This window comes from Schistocerca cancellata, chromosome 2 (genome assembly GCF_023864275.1).
Source record: "Schistocerca cancellata isolate TAMUIC-IGC-003103 chromosome 2, iqSchCanc2.1, whole genome shotgun sequence".
Lineage (NCBI taxonomy): Eukaryota > Metazoa > Arthropoda > Insecta > Orthoptera > Acrididae > Schistocerca > Schistocerca cancellata.
Genome location: NC_064627.1, coordinates 47687480 through 47707508, shown reverse-complemented (window position 1 = coordinate 47707508; position 20029 = coordinate 47687480). Strand labels below are relative to the sequence as shown.

The 20029-nt window shown below is 42.0% G+C and overlaps 1 protein-coding gene across 1 annotated transcript in view; it reads left to right on the top strand.

Moving 5' to 3' along the window:
• LOC126161320 (proteasome inhibitor PI31 subunit) overlaps positions 1-19529 on the top strand; it is a 111920-nt gene extending 92391 nt beyond the window's left edge. The window contains exon 5 of the mRNA XM_049917072.1: positions 19320-19529. Within this exon, the coding sequence (XP_049773029.1) occupies positions 19320-19470 (151 nt within the window). The 3' untranslated portion in view covers positions 19471-19529. The remainder of the gene's footprint in view (positions 1-19319) is intronic.
• Positions 19530-20029: the final 500 nt, after the last annotated feature.

The window sequence follows — 20029 nt, the reverse complement described above, 5'->3', positions numbered from 1 at the left end:
CCAATGCCTCCATGGCAACAGTCTCTGTGCACCCCATCCATGGGGACTGATGACCATCAAAGTAAGTCCCATAGTGCTCAGAGCCATTTGAACTCGACCCATGTTTGTATAGCAGTGCCTCTCGTGACAGTAGCACCCTTTCATGGCATTTGCGACCCCCAGTTCCTGTGTGATTATTGATCCTAGTTGTATGCACCATGTGCCATGTCAGTTTGTAAACGTTTTTTTTTTTTCAAATCAACCTGTGTGTGTGTGTGTGTGTGTGTGTGTGTGTGTGTGTGTGTGTGTGTGTGTGTGTGTGTGTGTGTAGACATTGAACATAACAGACGGTGAAGAAACATTTGTAAATCATTGTATGTAATAAAAGTAAGTGTGGTGTGTGCATGGGTGCTGCCAAACTTCATAAGTAACTTTTGCAACCTCATGGGGGCTATATGATGATGTAACTCGTCATCCGCCACCCATGAAGGTGGTTTTGTTTTGGAAGTGCAAGGATTAGTTTTGAAGGTTTGGGTGTCTGAAGAGGCCATTTGTTCATGACAACATAATAAATGTAAGCATGGTTTGTCCGTGCATGCTGCTGTAACTCCGCCACACTTTCCCACAGCCTCATGGAGTACAGTAGCCCTCCATCCCCCATCCATGAAGAGGGTTTGGTTTGGAACTGCATGGGTTAGATTGCATCAAACCAGGGGACTTTTTATGGGAAGATGATGAAGCATCTTGGAATTGAGTGCTGAAGTACCAAAGACTGGCCAGAATGTTCTTTCTAGAATGTTCCAAAATATTATAGAGTTCCAGGAGATTTGAGAATGTTCTAGATCTCCAAGATAATCTGGAATTTTTCTTCTTTAGGGCCAGCAGCGCAATATGTGCCTGATAACGACATTATTGTTTGAGTAAATACACCAAATAGCTGCTTACAATAAGTAATCTTTATTTGCGACAGACTGGACAGACTGTTTTGGCTTAATCGCCATTTTTCAAGTATCTGCAAGTACAATGTGGTGAGAACAGGTATGAATGACAGTGTCATTCGTATTAAAATAGATGTCTTGTACTCACGTCTTGATTGATGTGACGTCCATATTGCGTCATTAGTGGACTGTTTTGTAACTGTCACTGTTTTATTAAGATTGTAAATGGTGTCAGGATGTTAAAATTAAATGTTAGTTACAACGTGACAGCAGTTTGACAGTTCCACTCTGACGACTCTATATGTTTACAAAGATTGTGCAGATGAACAGTGATATTATTTTATTAAGTAAAATTTGTTACGATTATCTTTGGTTGTTGCATTATCCATTTTCGTATTCTAAAAGTTCAGTAATGTTTTCAAGGTTGTACTTGTGTTTGAATTCTGTATGTTCTTTTAGTATTTTTTGTGGGTATTTTCTCATGTACATATAAATTTCTTTAACTCAGATTGGCATATTCACAACCAATCCGTCTACTGTTTTAGGTATGTAGATCATACCGTCATGTTGCAGCCACGCAGATATTGAAAATATCCACCAAAAGCTCAACCACTTCCACTGTAAAATTAAATTCACTATGGAAACTGAGAAAGACAGTACTATTAACTATCTATACCTCACAATTGGCAAAAATAATTATCACCACATATTTGATATCTATAGAAAAAAATACCACTTTTGACGATGATATAAATGCCAATTCCTGTCACCCAATGGCTCACAAACTAGCGTTTTTCCATTCAGTGATTAATAGATTAAAGAACCTCACATTAAAAAAGCCAGCAATTGAAAAAGAACTTAACGCACTTCATTATATAGCCTGTACAAATGAGTTTGACCCCATCATGATCACAAAATTATGTTACGAATCTGAAATACCAAATCAGAACACAATACATAGCGAGATATACCTAACTCGAGAAACATCACCGACACAGAAAATAAGATACGTACCAGCAGTCTACCTTGGTAGAATCTCCAACAGAATTAATGCACTTTTAGAGCCACAAATATTCAACTAGCCTTTCGAGCCAATAGCAATATTTCAGTAAAATTATGTTCCGCCACCACTAGGACATCAAAATATGATAACCCAGGCGCATATAAAATCACATGTGGTAGCTGTAATAGCTTTTACTTTGGCCAAACAGGAAGAAATTTTAACGTGAGATATAAAGAACACAGTAAAGAGAGTGATTGTAATCAATTGAGCTGCTTTCTACATTTGAAAAATAAAAATCACACTTCTGATATGATCAAAAATGCATTACAGATTCTGCACAGAAGAGCAAATGGTTTTGCAGTGAACATTCTTGAGGAATTAGTAATTTATGTGTACACGAGAAAATACCCACAAAAAATATTAAACTAACACACAGAGTTCAGACACAAGTACTACATTAAAAACTTTATTGAACATTTAGAACACAAAAATGGATAAATCGGAAGTAACAAATGCAACAACCAAAGATAATTGTAACAAATTTTAGTTAATAAAATAATATCGCTGTTCATCTGCACAATCTTTGTAAACATATAGCCTTGTAAGAGTGGAACTGTCAAACTGCTGTCACGTTGTAACTAACATTTAATTTCAACATCTTGACACCATTTACGATCTGAATAAAGCAGTGACAGTTACGAAACAGTCCACTAGTGATACAATATGGACGTCACATCGATCTAGATGTGAATACAAGACAGCTACTTTAATACAAATGGCATTGGCATTCATACCTGTTCTCACCACATTGTACTTGCAAGTACTTGAAAATGGCGATTAAGCCAAAACAGTCTATCCAGTCTGTTGTAAATAAAGATTACTTATTTTAAGCAGCTATTTGGTGTATGTACTCAAATAATCTGAAATTAATGGGAGGTACGTTAATTACACATTCTAGACATTTTCAGCAAATGCTTCCAGTTATACCAGAATCATCTCCAGCAGATGAAATCACTGCATGTTTGAAAAACCCATTCCTGTGTGTCTCAAGTGAGGAAAGTATAGTTAAGAACAAATATGAGACTTCAACTTTCCAGTGATAAAGAAGCGAAACATTTGGTCAAAAAACTCTTACATATTATTGAAGGCACTCAACCAGTTGATTGTGTAACTGGCGAAAATGAACTTACAAATGATTTATGCAACAATGTCAACAGTCAAAATGAATAATAGATAAATTTTTTTTCCAAACATTGTTCAAAATTACTCAAGTTGATTATTTGAAAGAGCCATTTCAGGAGTAAGAAGTTGGATTACCTGATGATATTAATTTAAAAATTCAAAACAAGAAATGGTCATGAACAGTTATCAAACAATATAATTGAAGCAAAAATAATAGCATGAAATTATGAAGGAAAAGCAGCATTTGTTCCAAGGATTTCACACATAAGTAATGAACTGCCATTTCAATTCAAAAGACTCATTTTCCAGTAAGGTTAGCATTTAGTATCAGTATAAATAAGTCACGAAGACAAATTTTAAGATGTTGAGACATTAATTTAGAATCATGCTTTTCTCATAGTCAGTTGTATTAATCTTGCTCTAGGGATGGGAAACCTAAAGAATATATGTATACAAGTTGTGTTCAAGGTGACTTTATATTTTTATAAAAAAAAATATTTATTTATTCATTAATATTCATGCTGTCCCCTTCAAAGTAATCCCTCTCAGATTCAGTACACTTGTGCCAATGCTTCTTCCAGTCCTCAAAGCACTTCTTGTAAGCACTTTTTGGTACAGCCTTGAGTACGTCCAGCTATGCAGTTTTTATTTCCTAAATTGTTGAAAATCTTTGCACTTTCATAGATCTCTTCAGTTTTGGGAACAGAAAAAAGTTGCAGGGGGCCAAATCTGGTGAATATGGTGGCTGAGACATGATTGTCACGTTGTTTTTGGCTAAAAAATCTCTCACAAGCAACGCTGAATGAGCAGGTGCATTGTCGTGATGCAAAGACATGAATTGTTTTTCCACACTTCCAGACTTTTTTTTTTTTTTTTTTTTTTTTTGTATTACTTCTCGCAAACAGCGCATAATGTCAAGGTAATACTCATTATTGACTGTACGACGTTGAGGCAAGAATTAATGATGCACTGAACTTGGCATTTGTTTTTCAGTCTTGGCCCTGCAGGATGCTTCCATTGGTACAATTGTGCTTTGGTTTCGATGTCATAACCATAAACGTATGTTTTGTCACCGGTTATGACCCTTTTGAGCAAATCGAGATCATCATTGACATCATTGAAGAGCTCCTGAGCAGCACTCATGCAATGGTTCTTCTGATCAAAATTGAGAAGTATTGGAACAAACTTTGCTGACACACGTCATGTGCCCAAAATATCCAAAAAAATTGAATGTCATGAGCTGACTGATATGCCGATGTCCTCAGCAACTTCTCTTACAGTAATTTGATGATTTTCCAAAACAATTTTCTTCACAACTTCGACATTATCATCAGTTGTTGATGTTATGGGGCGTCCAGAGTGAGGTTCATCATTGTCGTCTTCTTGGCCATCTTGGAAGAGCTTGTACCGCTTGTAAACATTTTTTTTTTTTTACTTTGAGCAGACTCATTGTATGCCACTGTCAACATTTCAAGTGTTTTCGAGCACTTGAGTCCAGTTTTTGCACAAAATTTGATGCAAATTCTTTGCTCCATTTTTTATAATAATTGAAAATCACCAAGCACACTAAAACATGTTTAACCTTTCTATTTGTCAAAAACAAATGAAGTATGCTGTACACTTGAAACTGTGAACATATGTTCAGTAATGTGTACCAACATAACAAAACAAAAGATCAATAATCGAATGTACATTGCCTGCGTAATTTGAAAAGTCACCTTACTTTTTGAATAGCCCTCGTATACTCACCAAATGATGAGATGACAAATGTAGTTCATAACCAAGTATTGTGATAGAATAATTTCATTAAGTATGAAATATAAGGAAAGTTTTCTTTCAGTGAATTAAATACAGCTGTATTGAAAGAATGTTATTTAATTTTTTTATTTATTTATTTTTCCATATAAATCTCTTTTTCAGTACATATATCGTACACATGATATTGGACAGAAAACCTTTTGATCTATTGGTTTTTCAAATGTCAAACATACATTATTTAAATTTTTGTAACAAATTGGATCTATACAGTTAATAATTACAATTTTTTTAAAATACTGTATATTTTTAACTTATTTCTACAACTAAAGATACAAATTACATTTTTTCTTGCATGAAATACTGTGAGATTGAATAGTAGCAGTTCTTCATAAGGTCACAGACTTTTTAAAGCTCTGTAGTTCAGGAAGAGATTTTATATGTCTTGGTAATCTGTTGTATATGTTTGTTCCTGCATGATGTACACCTTTTTGGTATAGTGTGGTGCTACAATGATTAACATGTATGTCACTGTCTGACCTGGTACTGTAATCATGGACATTTTTGTTTTGAGGAAAAAGGTTTTCTTTTCTCACTATACTTTTTTTGACATGCATGACTATTTCCAGTATATAAATCAGGGAAGGGGTAAGATCTTTATATCTTTATATCTTTAAAGAAAGGTGTGCATAATTTTCTGCTGCTCACTTATTTTATTATTCATATAATTGCCTTTTGTTTCCTGAAAACTGTTATGGCCGTTTGTACATTTCCCCAGAAAATGATACCATATTTCAGTATTGAATCTACACAAGCAAAGTATATAACCCTAACTATTTCTGCACTAGTATTGTTGCAAATAATTCTTACTACATAGCTCATTTTTGCTAGTTTTGAATTTAGGGATGTGATATGAGTGCTTCATTTAAGATTTTCCTGGATATGAATCCCAGGAAATTTAGTTTCATTGACAGCACTAATGATTTGGTTATCTATGCATATTAATGGTTGTACCACATTTTTATTTTGATCTGTGTGGAAATTCATGAGTACCATTTTTGGGGGATTAACTACTAGCCTGTTTCTGGTAAACCATTCAGACACTTCTTTTATAATATATTTTGCAGATGCAGTGATATTTTCTTCTTTATTTCCTTCTATCAATAGACTAGTATCATCTGCAAACAGTACAGGTTCAGAATCCCTAACATGTGATGGAAAATCATTAATGTTTACCAAAAAAAGAAGGTGACGTAAAATAGATCCCTGTGGAACACCATCACTTAGTCCACACAGTTCTGAAAGGTGTGCCTGGAGTTCATTTCCTTCCATGTACTTAACTTCTGTTACCTGAGAACGATATTCCAAATCTGATTTAATCCACTGATGTTGCACACCTCTTACACCATACTGTTCAAGGTTCCTCAAAAGTGCAGAATGATCAATCACATCAAAAGCTTTTGTGTGTAATACCTGTGGGCGAGCGGTTCTAGTCGCCCCAGTCTGGAACTGTGCAACTGCTATGGTCGCAGGTTCGAATCCTGCCTCAGGCATGGATATTTGTGATGTCCTTAGGTTAGTTAGGTTTAAGTAGTTCTAAGTTCTAGGGGACTGATGGCCTCAGATGTTAAGTCCCATAGGGCCCAGAGCCAGAGCCAATAAACCTGAGATGTTTCTGTGGTTTTCCACTGCATTGAAGACATGGTTTATCAAGTTGAAAGTGGCTGTTTCAGTTGATCGCTGTGGTCTGAAGCCATTTTGACATCCAGAAATAATATTATTCTTGTCAAAGAACGGAGTTAGCTGTGAAAGGAACACTTTTTCAATAATTTTCGGTAACCCTGACAGTAGAGACAAGGCCTGTTGTTACCCATACATTCCTGATCACCTTTTTTATATAGGGGTATTACTTTTGCCATTTTCAGTTGCTGTGGGAAGATACCACATGATAAGGAAGAATTGCATATGTCTAATGAAGGAGACAGTATTTGTCTTGCTGTTATTTTTATAACATAATCTGGAATATTATTAATACTAGTTGAATTATTACTCTTCAGTGGCTTAATGGTATTTAGGAGCTCTGTTGGCCCTGTTGGACTGAGGAACATGGATATATTATTTATTTTAATAGATAAAAGTTCTTTCCATGTTGTATTTGGTGGATTTCCAAATTTTTCCTTCACTAATTCTCCAGCGACAGTTGCATAATAAGAATGCCTTGGGGTTGGTGACATTCTTGCCATCGTGCAATATCACAATATTTTTGAGAGTTGTCTTCTTCCTCATAAGATCCTGCACAGCTTTCCACATGGACTTACTTTTATTGGATGACTTCACAATATGTTTGTCATTTTCTTTAATTTTTGCCTCTTTTATGGCCCGTTTCAAAACTAGCTTGTATTTTTTTTAAATAACTAAGAAATTCTGGACTGCTGTCAGTTTTTTACTGCAGAAAAAGTTCCCACTTCCTTTTACAATATACTCTCATGCCTGATGTAATCCAGTTTTTGAATCTACCTGTGCTTCTGGAAATCACTTTCATTTGTGGAGAAACTATGTCAAAGTTATGCTTGAAACTGTTCAAAAATTGTTCCATCTTTTCATTGGTAATCTCCAAGATTGTTCACTGGTTACATACTGGAAGTATCTAATATTTTTCTGACTATAAATTCTTTTATGGATAATATTTTGTACACTGGACAAAATGTGATTTACAAGTATGGTTAGTAATTGCAAAAGGTGCTCAATAGAGCCGGTATCAAAGTTTTTTGATGTACACTTGTCCATGTTTACACATACCTGATCAGTGAGAGTGACACTAGTTTTTGTTACATGTGTTGGAGAGCTAACAGTCAGACAAAGATTGTAGGCTTTTATAATATTTAAGAACTCCACCCCTCCCCTCCAGGGGGCTTACCATTCTTTCGTGAGTTCATGCCTGGAGCACATGGGGACCCGAGCTATTGCAGCTCATTCTTCATTCCCTAGCTGCTTTTCCTTCTCCCTGCCCCCTCCCTCCCTACCCTCACTCCTTCCCCATTGCCACCTCCTTCCCCTCTCTTGGTGTTCTGCTTTAGGTCGACCTGGCTATTCCCCTGGTTTCCTGTATTGGTTGCAATTTTGTTCCTTTTGCTGGTTCTTTCCCCCTTTTGGCTTTTCGGTCCCCGCTTGAGGTTTGACCTCCACTTCAAAATTTCCTATTTTTAGTGTGAGCCATATGGGGAAGAACTCCCTCCCTAGCATCTATGGTGTGGATTCCTCTCCCCTCTCCCTTCCCTTCTCCCTTTCACCCTGCTAGGTCACCAGCACATGTAGCCAGTCCGTGTGATGGGGCTATTATGTACCTATATGGCTGAGCCCTCTGACAACACAGGGATCAAAGTACTGATACCTGAGCTGTTCCCTCCCCATGTATGCCAAGGAGTGGTTGCTTGTCTTCTTGGAGCATCGGAACTCCCGGCAACTGCCGCCGTGCCAGACGGCCCTTGCTGTGGCTGGGTGGCGTCCATGGGGAGAGCCCGTGGTCAGAGTGGGTGGTATCAGGGCGGATGCTTGGACATGAAGCATATCAAGCTGCAAAAATCTGGCTGTTCTCACACAGCCGTCTCTTCGAATGGTGAAGGATCCTGAAATGCTGTCTTGTATGCCCCAGCAGCCTTCCATTCCCTTCCCTTCCCTTCCCTGGCTACCCCATAGGAGAAGGGCCAGGCTTGCCATCTTTTCCCCGTTACCTCGTCTGTACTACGACGGATGGGGACTCATTCACCACAAAGCCATTGTTTTTCGTGGAAAATATTGAGGACAAGTTTGGTGAAGTGGAGACCATTAGTAAGATGTGGTCAGGCTCCCTGTTGATCAAAGCTGCTTCTGCCAGCCAGTCCGCAGCTCTTTGTGCCTGTGATCGTCTTGGCAACATCCCAGTGTCTATCTCTGAATACAGTCCAGGGAGTCATTTTTCATAGGGACTTCACCCTGCAAACTGGCGAGGAACTCCGGGCTAATCTGGAGCGGCATGGCGTTCATTTTGTTCGACGTGTGCAGAAGGGTCGCAAAGATAACCACACCGATACTAACACCTTCATCCTGTCTTTCTAGGCAGATACCCTCCCAGAGAAGGACAAGGTTATGTGCTACAGATGTGACGTGAAGCCGTACATCCCTCCACCTATCCAGTGCTTTCGGTGCTTGCGTTTTGGGCATATGTCTTCCCACTGTACGGTGGACCCTTTATGTGGTAACTGTGGCCACCTCATCCATGAGGGAACTCCTTGTGTTCCACCGCCTGTGTGTGCAAATTGTGCTGGCCGCCACTCCCCTCGCTCACCGGATTGCCCAACTTACAAGAGAGAAAAGAAGATACAAGAATACAAGTCCCTCAATCGCCTGTCTTACACTGAGGCTCGCCAAAAGTATGAGAGACTTCATCCAGTGTCACTATCTACAACTTTTGCCTCTGTTACTTCCTTTCCTCCTCCTCCTCCTCCTCCTACTCCCTCATCCTTACCCCAGCCCCACCCCACTCTCCCCTCCACCTCTCCTGCCGTTTCCACGACCTTTTGTCAGGGTGTCGCCCCTTCCACCCCAGCCGAAGAAGTGCCCCCCTTCTTTGGCATCTGCCGGTAATCGGGCTCCCTCCCAGGAACCCTCTCCCCAGCGTCTATCAGGCCAGAAGACTGTTACCACCACTCGGCCACGAGGTGCACCATCAGTGGGCCCCAAGGTCGCCCGTTCTCTTTCAGTTCCCGATGTTGCAGACACCTGTACTCCCCCTGTGTCCTGTCCACCTCAGAAAGAGAAGAAGAAGAAACATAAATCCCAAGCGAAGGTGACTCTGGTGCCTCTGGAGGTGCCAACTCCCTTCTCGCAACCTGAGTGTGACATCTTATTTATGGATGTCACCCCATCCTTGTTGGTGACAACTACTGACCAAGTGACCTGACCTCCTCCTCAGCTCATTCATACCTACCTTGTACTCACGCTGCACAATCATCCAGTGGAACTGCAACGGCTGCTATCATCACCTACCGGAAATGCAATGCCTTGTCTCCTCTTATTCTGTGTTCTTTCTTGTTCTCCAAGAAACGCATTTCTGTGATGACCATTCTCCCATTTTACGTGGTTATCGGGCATTCTGTCGGCCCTGGGATAGCATCTGGTGGGGTCTGCACTTTGGTTTGCTCCGATGTCCTTAGTGACTGGATCCCCCTATGTACCACCTTGGAAGTGATAGCAGTTAGAGTGCAAACGACTCCGGCAATCACCATTTGCAAGGTCTATCTCCCCCCGGGTAGGCCACTTGCTTATTTTGCACTATCTACCTTACTTCAGCAACTCCCGTCCCCATTTGTCCTTCTTGGGGATTTCAGTGCCCACCAGCCACTGTGGGGGAGTGTTACATCAACGGCTCGGGGCATTCTCATCGACCAACTTATTACGGACTTCAGTTTGTGTCTCCTCAGCGATGGTTCCCCTACCCACTTCAGTGCCGCTCATGGCACCTTCTCTGCTATTGATCTCGTGATCTCCACCCCTGCCCTCGTGGCTTCCCTACATTGGTCATCCTGTGATGACCTTTGTGACAGTGACCACTTCCCAGTGACACTATTGTTCCCCTGCTGCCACCAGGCAGATAGGCCCCCACGTTGGGCATTCTGCAGGGCCAATTGGCCTTTATACAGGAGGATATTAGTGTTTAACGTCCCGTCGACAACGAGGTCATTAGAGACGGAGCGCAAGCTCGGGTGAGGAAAGGATGAGGAAGGAAATCGGCCGTGCCCTTTCAAAGGAACCATCCCGGCATTTGCCTGAAGCGATTTAGGGAAATCACGGAAAACCTAAATCAGGATGGCCGGAGACGGGATTGGCCTTTATACATGTAAGCTGTCCGCTTTGACACCTCCCTCTCGAATTCCATTGATGTAGTCATGCAAGGCATCTCTGCTGCTCTTCTTCGTGCTGCTGGCACTGCTGTCCCCTAATCCACAGGGCCCCCTCATCATCGGCCGGTACTGTGGTGGACCAAGGACATCTCAGTCGCTGTCCAGGACCACCGGCAGGCGCTGCAGCAATTTAAGCGACATCCCTCCCAGACCAACCTCCTCACTTTTAAAGCATCTTCATGCTAAGGCTTGTTACATTATTAATCAGAATAAAAAGGAATGCTGGGAGCGCTATGTTTCCTCCCTGGGGACATATGCCTCTTTATCGCAGGTTTGGTTGAAGGTCCATAGCATTCTGGGCCGTCAGCAACAGTCAACTGTCCATGGTCTGAACGTCCAAGGAGCTCTGTGCACTGATCCATTGGTCCTCACAGAACACCTTGTGACACATTTTGTGATGGCATCATCGTCCGCTTCCTATCCTCCTGCCTTTCTCCAGCAGAAATGCAGAGTTGAACAGACCCCACTCCATTTCATCCTGCACCACGTTGAGCCTTACAATACTCCTTTCACTGAATGGGAATTGGTGCAGGCTCTTAGCTCTTCATGAGACACAGCCACAGGGCCAGACTCCATTCACAATCAGATGATTCAACACTTGGACGTTCCTCAGAGGCAACAGCTCCTTAGGGTCTTCAATCACACCTGGCTCACGGGTGCTTTTCCGTCACAATGGCGAGACAGTATAGTTATACCCATCCTTAAACCTGGGAAAATCTCACATCTCTCAACAGCTACTGCCCCATTAACCTTACAAATGTGCTTTGTAAACTACTTGAAGGGATGGTCAACTCCAGATTATGTTGAATACTCAAATCTCGGGGCCTTCTGTCACCATATCGGTGTGACTACTGGGCATGATCTCCAACTGACCATTTACTCCAATTGGAATTAGTTATCTGACAGGCTTTTACTCACCACCGGCACTTTGTAGCAGTGTTCTTTGACCTACATAAGGCATATGACATGGCTTGGTGCCATCACATTTTATTTACCCTCCATGACTGGGGCTTCCGTGGTCCCCTTCCAATTTTTATCCATGAGTTTTTATCTTAGCGGCTCTTCCGGGTTCAAGTTGGCACTTCACTCATCACCCCTCAGATTCAGGAGAATGGTATCCCACAGGGTTCTGTGCTAAGTGTCATGCTCTTCCTCATTGCCATAGATGGGCTTGTGACCTCTGTTGGGCCTCTGGTTACCCTGGCGTTGTACGTTGATGATTTTTGCATCTGGTGCAGCTCCCCCTCAATAGCGTCTCCTGAGCACCAGCTCCAAGGCGCCATCCGACGGGCCTCTACGTGGGCCACCATCCATGGCTTCCTGTTTACCTCCTCCAAAATGCGGGTTATGCATTTTTGTGGTCGACCCACAGTACACCCTGATCCATAACTTTATTTGGGCAATCAGCTCCTTGATGTTGTAACACAGTCCCGTTTCTTGGGCCTTATTTTTTTATAACAGGCTGACATGGCTGCTCCACATTCATCACCTAAAGACTACATGCATTCAGAAGCTTAATACTCTCCACCTCCTGGCCCACACATCTTGGCGTGCAGACTGTTCCACTCTTCTCCATATTTACTGTGCTCTGGTTTTGTCCAGACTCGATTATGGTAGTCAGGTTTATGGCTCAGGAACTCCTTCCACGTTGAAACTCCTTGACCCAGTCCATCAGTGTGGGTGCGTCTGGCTATTGGTGCCTTTCACACTAGTCTTGTTGATAGTCTCTTCACAGAAGCAGGGATTCCCCCTACACACATCCGATGGAGCCAACTCCTTGTTTCTTACGCAGTCGCCATTCGCCAGTTCCCTGACCATCCTGTATACCCTGTGCTCTTCGCCAATGAGGCATGTCTCCCTTCTAACACCCGCCCTCGGGTGGAATTGCCGGTCGGCATGCGTCTCACTACCCTCTGCCGGGATCTCCATCCGCACTCACTGAACTGCACCCCGTGTCTTTCCTCCCGTAACTCCCCCCCCCCCCCCCCCTCGTGGATGGTCCCTAGAGCATGGATTAGGACCACGCTTTCCAGGGTGGTAAGGTCTCTGTTGCTCCTATGGTTTACCGGCATCTTGTATGTGCCATCCTTGCAGAATTCCAGGGTGCCACCATCCTTTACACTGATTGCTCTAAGACTACTGATAAGGTGGGATACACTTTCACATCTCCTACCAGCTTCAAGCACCATTTGTTGCCAGGATCATGTATTGTATTTACAGCAGAGCTTCTAGCCATTTACAGGGCCCTCCTTTTGTTTCTCGGGCCTCTCTCCATAATGCTTTAATTTGTTCCGACTCCATGAGCAGCCTTCAGGCTATCGATCGATGCTACACTTGTCACCCCTTGGTCTCTGTCATCCATGACCTTCTATCTGCCCTTGAGCATGCCGCCTGTTCAGTTGTCTTTCTCTGGGTCCCGAGTCATGTGGGAAACCCAGGGAATGAATTGGCTGACCGTTTGGCTAGAGAAGCAGATACTTAGCCCCCTTTTCCTTTCACAATTCCAGCCATGGATTTGTGGATCTACGTCAAATCTCTCTTTGCCCAACAGTGGAATGCCATCTGGAGTGCTACTGCTCACAGTAATAAACACTGCAAAGTCAAGGAGTCTACTGCAGTTTGGTGCCCTTGTTTCCACCCCTCTCAGGAGGAGTCCACTGTTTTATGTCGTTTCCACATTGGCCATACCCGACTCACCCATTGTTTCCTCCTACATAATGACCCACCCCACAGTGTGGTTGTGGTGCCAGACTGACGATATCTCGCATATTGATGGCATGTCCCCTTCTTTCAAGCCTTCATGCTAAGTATAGTCTTCCTGCTTCTTTAAATTTAATATTAGTGGACGATCCATGGATGGTAGACCTGGTCCTTGGTTTCCTCCATGAAAGTGGTTTTTATTTCCAGATGTAAGTTTCTCCTTTAGACTTGCAGCAGGGGCGGGTTGGTTGTGATTGGGACTCCTTTTGCAGTCTTCACGGTCTGTGACCCCATGACCGCCCCAACCCTTTTTTCCAGTTTTTAGATTTGGTCTCATCTTTATGCGTATACTGTGTGTGTTTAATGTTCATTCTTTTAAAATTTGACTCCTCTGACTGAAACTGTTCACTTTTAGCAGGCTCTTTCTTATGTAACCCCCTTTGGAATCTCGGGACAGATGACCTTGTCGTTTGGTCCCATACTCTCTCAGTTAATCAGTCAATCAGTCAAGAACTTTTCCCTGTGAAGGACGTGACTCAGAAAGTCAATATTAAAATCTCCACACAGTACCACTGTTTTCCCAGTTGTCTTGAGTTTGCCTAAAGCAACATTTTTGAAAAAAAAAACACTTATGTTGCTAACAGGATATCTATACACACATAAAATAATAGTTTTTTCAGACGTTAACTCAACAGCTGAGATTTGAAAATCTCTTTCACACCCTAGTTTGCAAACAAGAGGCTATATTCTTATAATCTACATTAGCTTTTACATATATGCAAGTTCCCCCATGTTTTGATTCCATTCTACAAAAGCAGTTTGCAAGGTTAAAATGCAATATTTTTAAGGATAGAAAATACTCATTTTATAAACAGTGCTCACTAAAGTATAAAACTGAAACATCCTTCCATTCACTATTGAGGAGTATACTTATTTCATCAACTTTGTTTGTTAATGACTGCACATTCTGGTGTGCATTTTTTTGTGATACAGTCTACTTCCCTAAAAAAATGTCTTTTGCCCTTTTATAAGCCATCACATCTTTCTTTATGACCCGTTTGTCCAAGGTACTTTGGACTGCCTGTTATGACTCAAATTTGCTAAACAACCGATTTCTTGAACCAAAAATTGTTTCCCACTGTGATTTAAATGAAGGCCATGGCTGGTATGCATGGACCTGTCTAACATGCTTACATTTATTAAGTTCACATACAGAAATTTTATGTATACTTCATCTATCCCTTTGTTTACTCTTCCCATTAGTTTATTTACACATAACCAAGGAGGTTGGTCATATCTGTGTTGTTGATTTACGACAGCTACATTTGTGTTGCCTAATTTGGGTAGCACACTTTCAAGAACAGTGATGAGTTCACTACCTTTATCTCTGGCGATATCATTTGCACCTGCACAAATTATGACACAGTCTTTGAGTCAAAGTTTCCACATGATCTCAGCACTGTTTTTGTCCTTTCTGCAATGCCTGCTCCTGGTTTGACAAAGTAGTTTTTGTATCTGCCACCTTTTCTGCCATCTGACATCCATGATTATTGGCAAAAATTAAGACTTTTTGTTCTTTTTTGCACACTTGAGGTCAGTCAACTGATTTTTTTAAAATCACATTACTTTGTTTACAATGTGGCATGTACGAAAAATTTACAGTGCACGGCTGTAGTTGTTTGTAATTATTATCAGGACTCATATGTTTCTGAGTGACATTGTTTGCAGAATCATGTTTGTCATTATGGCTATTTGATGCCCATACTTTTATATTTCCAAGTTTTGCGCTGGTTTCCACAGTTGTTCTTCTTTTGTTTATGTCATTGGTAGCCGATCTTTCTTTAAGGTTGAGTTTTACAACCAAGATGTTGCAACTGTTTCTCTAATAAGGCTACAGTCCTTTTAAGTGGATGTCACTGTTTTTTGTAGTTAAAATGAGACAAAAGTCATTGCAGTTTTTACATATTGATGTCATTGAATTTACATTTGCCACAGTTTTTCACTAGATTTTGATCTTGTGGTGATTTTGTTTCTGTTTTTTGCTTTAACTTCACAGTAGTAACATTTTCCATGTCAAACCATGATACTCTTTTGCACTGAATACATTTTTTGTGGAACTCGATTCCTGGGTTGCATTAATTATCTGGATGATATTGCTGTCATAGAGTCCTCAGGCTTATGGTGTAACCTCAAAAAATCTGTGTTCTCAACCCTCTATTGTTAACTTGAGGTTCGAGGTCTTGCGAGATGGGGTTCACCGTCTGCAAGATCACATCTCCGCTGTAATGACTATGCCTCTCCCCTCATCCATGAAGGAGCTTCAGGCCTGCGTAGGGAAGATAGCCTACTAACATAAATTCCTGCTGGGGGCAGCCACATTGGCCACCCGTTTCATTCCTTGTTACACAAGAATGTATCTTATTGCTGGAGCCTGGACAGCGAATGAGCTTTTCAAATGTTGAAATCCAAACTCTTCTCGGCTCCTTGTTTAACTATGTTCTCACTGGACCAACTGGCAACTGATGCCTCATAGTATGGCCTCAGCGCAGAAGTGCACCGATATGCCGATGACTGAACGAACTGTTGCTTATGCCTGTAAATCATTCACTCTGGCCCAGCAGTGTCACCCTCAGGTGGGGGGAAAAAAGAGGCTCTTGCTGCAGTCTATGCTCTCTGTAAATTTCATGGTGTTTTTTTTTTCTTTCTTTCTTTTTTTTTCTTTCTTTCTTTCTTTCTTTTTTTCTTTCTTTCTTTTTCTTTTTTCTCCCCCCCCCCCACCCCCCTCCATGTTTCACCCTTATTACTGACAATAAACCCTTGGTTTCCTTGATTAACTCTCACAGAAAAGCGAGACATATACAATGCTGGGTGCTGTTCTTGTCTTGCTCAATTAAAAAATTCATTTTTGGCCTATGGCTAAACATGCCAATGCAGATGCGTTGTCCAACCTCCCTGTGGATCCGTATTGTGACTTTGATCATGAAGAATTGCTTTGCTTCCATCTTTCTATTGAAACGCGGGCTGTGGTCGAGGTTTTTCCAATTAGGAGTTCACTCATAGCAGCTGCCGTGTCCACAGGCCCAGTTCTCTGCCAGATGGTTCAGTCAGATAAACTGCAAGGTCAGGCTTCAGACCCCCTGTGCAACTATTTTTCCTTATTGTATTGCCTCTCTGTTTTTGATGGTGTTTTGCTAATGCCCACGGGAGACCTCTCTCCCAGAGTAGTCACCCACTGCCTTACAGCATGATGTTCTATACCTTCTCTACCAGGACCATTGGGGAGTTGTGTGCACTAAACTGTTAGCTAGGAGATATCTCTTCCGGCCAGGGATTGATGGCAAAATCATCCATTTTGTCATGGCTTGTGAGCAGTGTGCCCAACAGGCAGCTCCCAGGGTGTCCCTGGTCCCTCTGTCCGCTTCCCTCCAGGCATGGGAATGCAGTCATGTAGACTTTGCAGGTCCCTTCTTTAATTTCTGTTAATTCTCGATTGTGCAAGCATTTTCCCAGTTTCCTTACATTCTCCAGTATGCATCAATGTCATCTGAGGTCAGAATTCATATGCTTTTGAGGGATTTTTCTGTTGAAGGGTTGCCTTGTATTTTAGTTTTCGTTAACGGACCGCAGTTCATTTTTCCCACCACTGCATTCATCATGTTACTGCATCACCATTCCACTCTCGATCACTGGACTCGCATTCGGGAGGACGACGGTTCAATCCCGTCTCTTGCCATGCTGATTTAGGTTTTCCATGATTTCCCTAAATCGCTTCAGGCAACTGCCGGGATGGTTCCTTTGAAAGGGCACGGCCGATTTCCTTCCCCATCCTTCCCACCCCCGAGCTTGCGCTCCGTCTCTAATGACCTCATTGTCAATGGGACGTTAAACACTAGTCTCCTCCTTCTCCACTCTCGATCAAGTGGTGAGGCAGGACGACTAGTGTGTATTTTCAAGTCCCAAATGAAAAAGTTTAATGTAGATTGTTCTCCAGATGATGCCCTTCTCCGTTTTCTTCACCACACTGTGATAGCTGGTGTGGGCATGAGGGTTTGATCGCCCACTGTTTTATTTGCGACACCCCTACAGCCAATGAGCTTTTGGCATGCCGCTTCGATCAGTTGCGCCCCCGCTCACCGCTGGAAGCTATCAGTTCACGGGTTTGGCCCGCGTCATCGCAGTCTGCCCTCCCGCAGCCTGCTTCAAGCTCCTCGTCACCCACCTCCTCCACATGTGGCACCGTGGGGTTCCAGCTTCCCGGTGCCAGGCACTCTGTCTCTGGCTTCGGGTCCTTTGACGCAGTCTGCTGTTCCAATTGGGCCACCTCCACCTGCCACCATTGCCTCAGCCACCATTGCTGATGGGTCCAGCCCCCTGTTCTCTGTGCTGGGACACGCCTTTTGACGACGCAGGGATGGTGATGACACCATCCTCTGCAGAGCTGTCACAGGGTGCCGCGCGGGCCCAGCACCCTTGGGCGTGCCCGCCCGTTCCGGCCCATTGCTCCGGTACCCGGCTGACACATCGTCCCTCCACTCCGTTGGCACCGGCTGCCAATGCTCCGGATCTGATGGATGTCTCCCTCTTTGGGCTGCTGGCATCACCTCCATTGCCTGGCTGCCCACTTCATATGAGGAAGGGTGTGCTGTGTCGTGCTGCTAGCGTGTCAGAGTGTGAATGCACCAAGTGTGGTCTTACTGTGCCTGTGTTCATGAATTGGTCGCCAACTGTATCAGCACAGGCCAGCTGCCGGAGGCCACCTGTGGGAGGTATGCCCATGGCATTGTCTGTGTTGTGCCATCTGTCAATGACTCATGCTTATACATGCACAGAACAGCAATGACAGACTCTCTCTCTCTATGTTGATCCAATTGCATCACTCACATCAGTTGTTCTGTGTGGATTCATGAGAGGCTTGTTTCCATTATTGTTCAGGGGTTTATGAATAAAGTGATATGTGTGTTATTTGGATCAGTTTTACATATTACTTAGTTACTATGAAAATAACCTCGTAATTCTTAACACAATGAAGAAGTGGTACTCTATGAACATATATGAAAAAATACAAAGAGTAGATGCTCAGTGAGCAATGCACACGTAAAAGCATCAGTTTTGTGGACATCTACTGGCCCATTATTGATAACTTTCTTAAAGTTACTGTGCAACTGTACAGCTGTACCTAGATGTTTGTGATCAAGCTATGTAAGCAGTCCACAATGTGCCTAAGCTACCGTAACAGTCTCTGCCTTTTCCTGTGTTTCAAATTTTGCATATTAGAGGAGATAAGTGTAGACGTGACTTGGATTTCCCCATTGACTATAACTATTTCAAAATTTTGTTAGGTATAAGAAATTGTTTTTAGCCTTTTATTTGTAAATCATACAATTTTGAATTTCCAAATATGTCAAAACATAAATCATCTTAGACCTAAAGAATACTTGTAATGTAATAAATTATAGTGTCTTAAGACACTCATATGGCTCATAATATCATTGGACAAGTGACATTTTAAATCCAACTGACATGTAATTTTATCGTTTGAATGTTTCTTCTCCAGAGTGTAACATGAATTTTATACTCTGTATGTACTTCTACCTAGGTAAACCTTATTTTATCATTTTATATTATATACAGTGTGTATGTATCTCTCACATTCATGGCACTTTTCAGAACTACTGGAAATGACCTAATATAAAGGTTGAAACTGATAGGTGACTAAATGAAGTTCTATCCAGCAACTGGAGCAGTTTTTCATTAATTGTACAAACTGATGCAGAATCAGCACATGGAGAAACTAATGATATTCCATCTTCCATAAATTTACAGAGGTGCTGTGCCACCTGGAGCAAGGTTTGATCCCTTTGGTCCTCCTGGATTGGGCCGCCGAGGAGGTCGAGGTGGTCCAAGCAGAGGCGGATTCGGCATGCCAGATCACGATCACTTACCTCCTCCAGGATATGATGATATGTTCATGTAAATAAGTTGATTCATTTGTAAAGTCATATCAACAGTTACAATATATGTTATACCTTTTCACTGATGTGCTTAATTTATTGCTGTTGCTGAAACACTGTTCCTTGTGGTGATATACATAATACACCATTACCATGCAACTGCCATTTGCACAATGAAGTTTTGCTCACTTACCCTTTTCACTGCTGAGTGTGCCATAAAAGTGGGTCTATCTGTGTGTGGTCAGCAGTGCTCATTGTGCTGGACGTGATATGGCACTGAGCTCTGCAGTGCCTGCTGTGTAGAACCATTATCATTGCAGGCTTTTTTATGTTTATTCTCAACAATAAATTCTTAAAATAAATTGTGCTTTGAGTAGTCTTTATTATTGAAGTTTCTAACTGTAGGTAACATTACAAAAAAAAAATACACGTCAGAAAGTTGTGTGTGATATGTTTTGAAATAAGGCACAACACGCAGTCCAGTGTCACATTGTTTACAACAATAACATGATTCCTTTCATATTGTGTGCTTGCTACTTACAGGTCAATCCTGTTTTACTGATGATTCACCAGTGCTTGGAA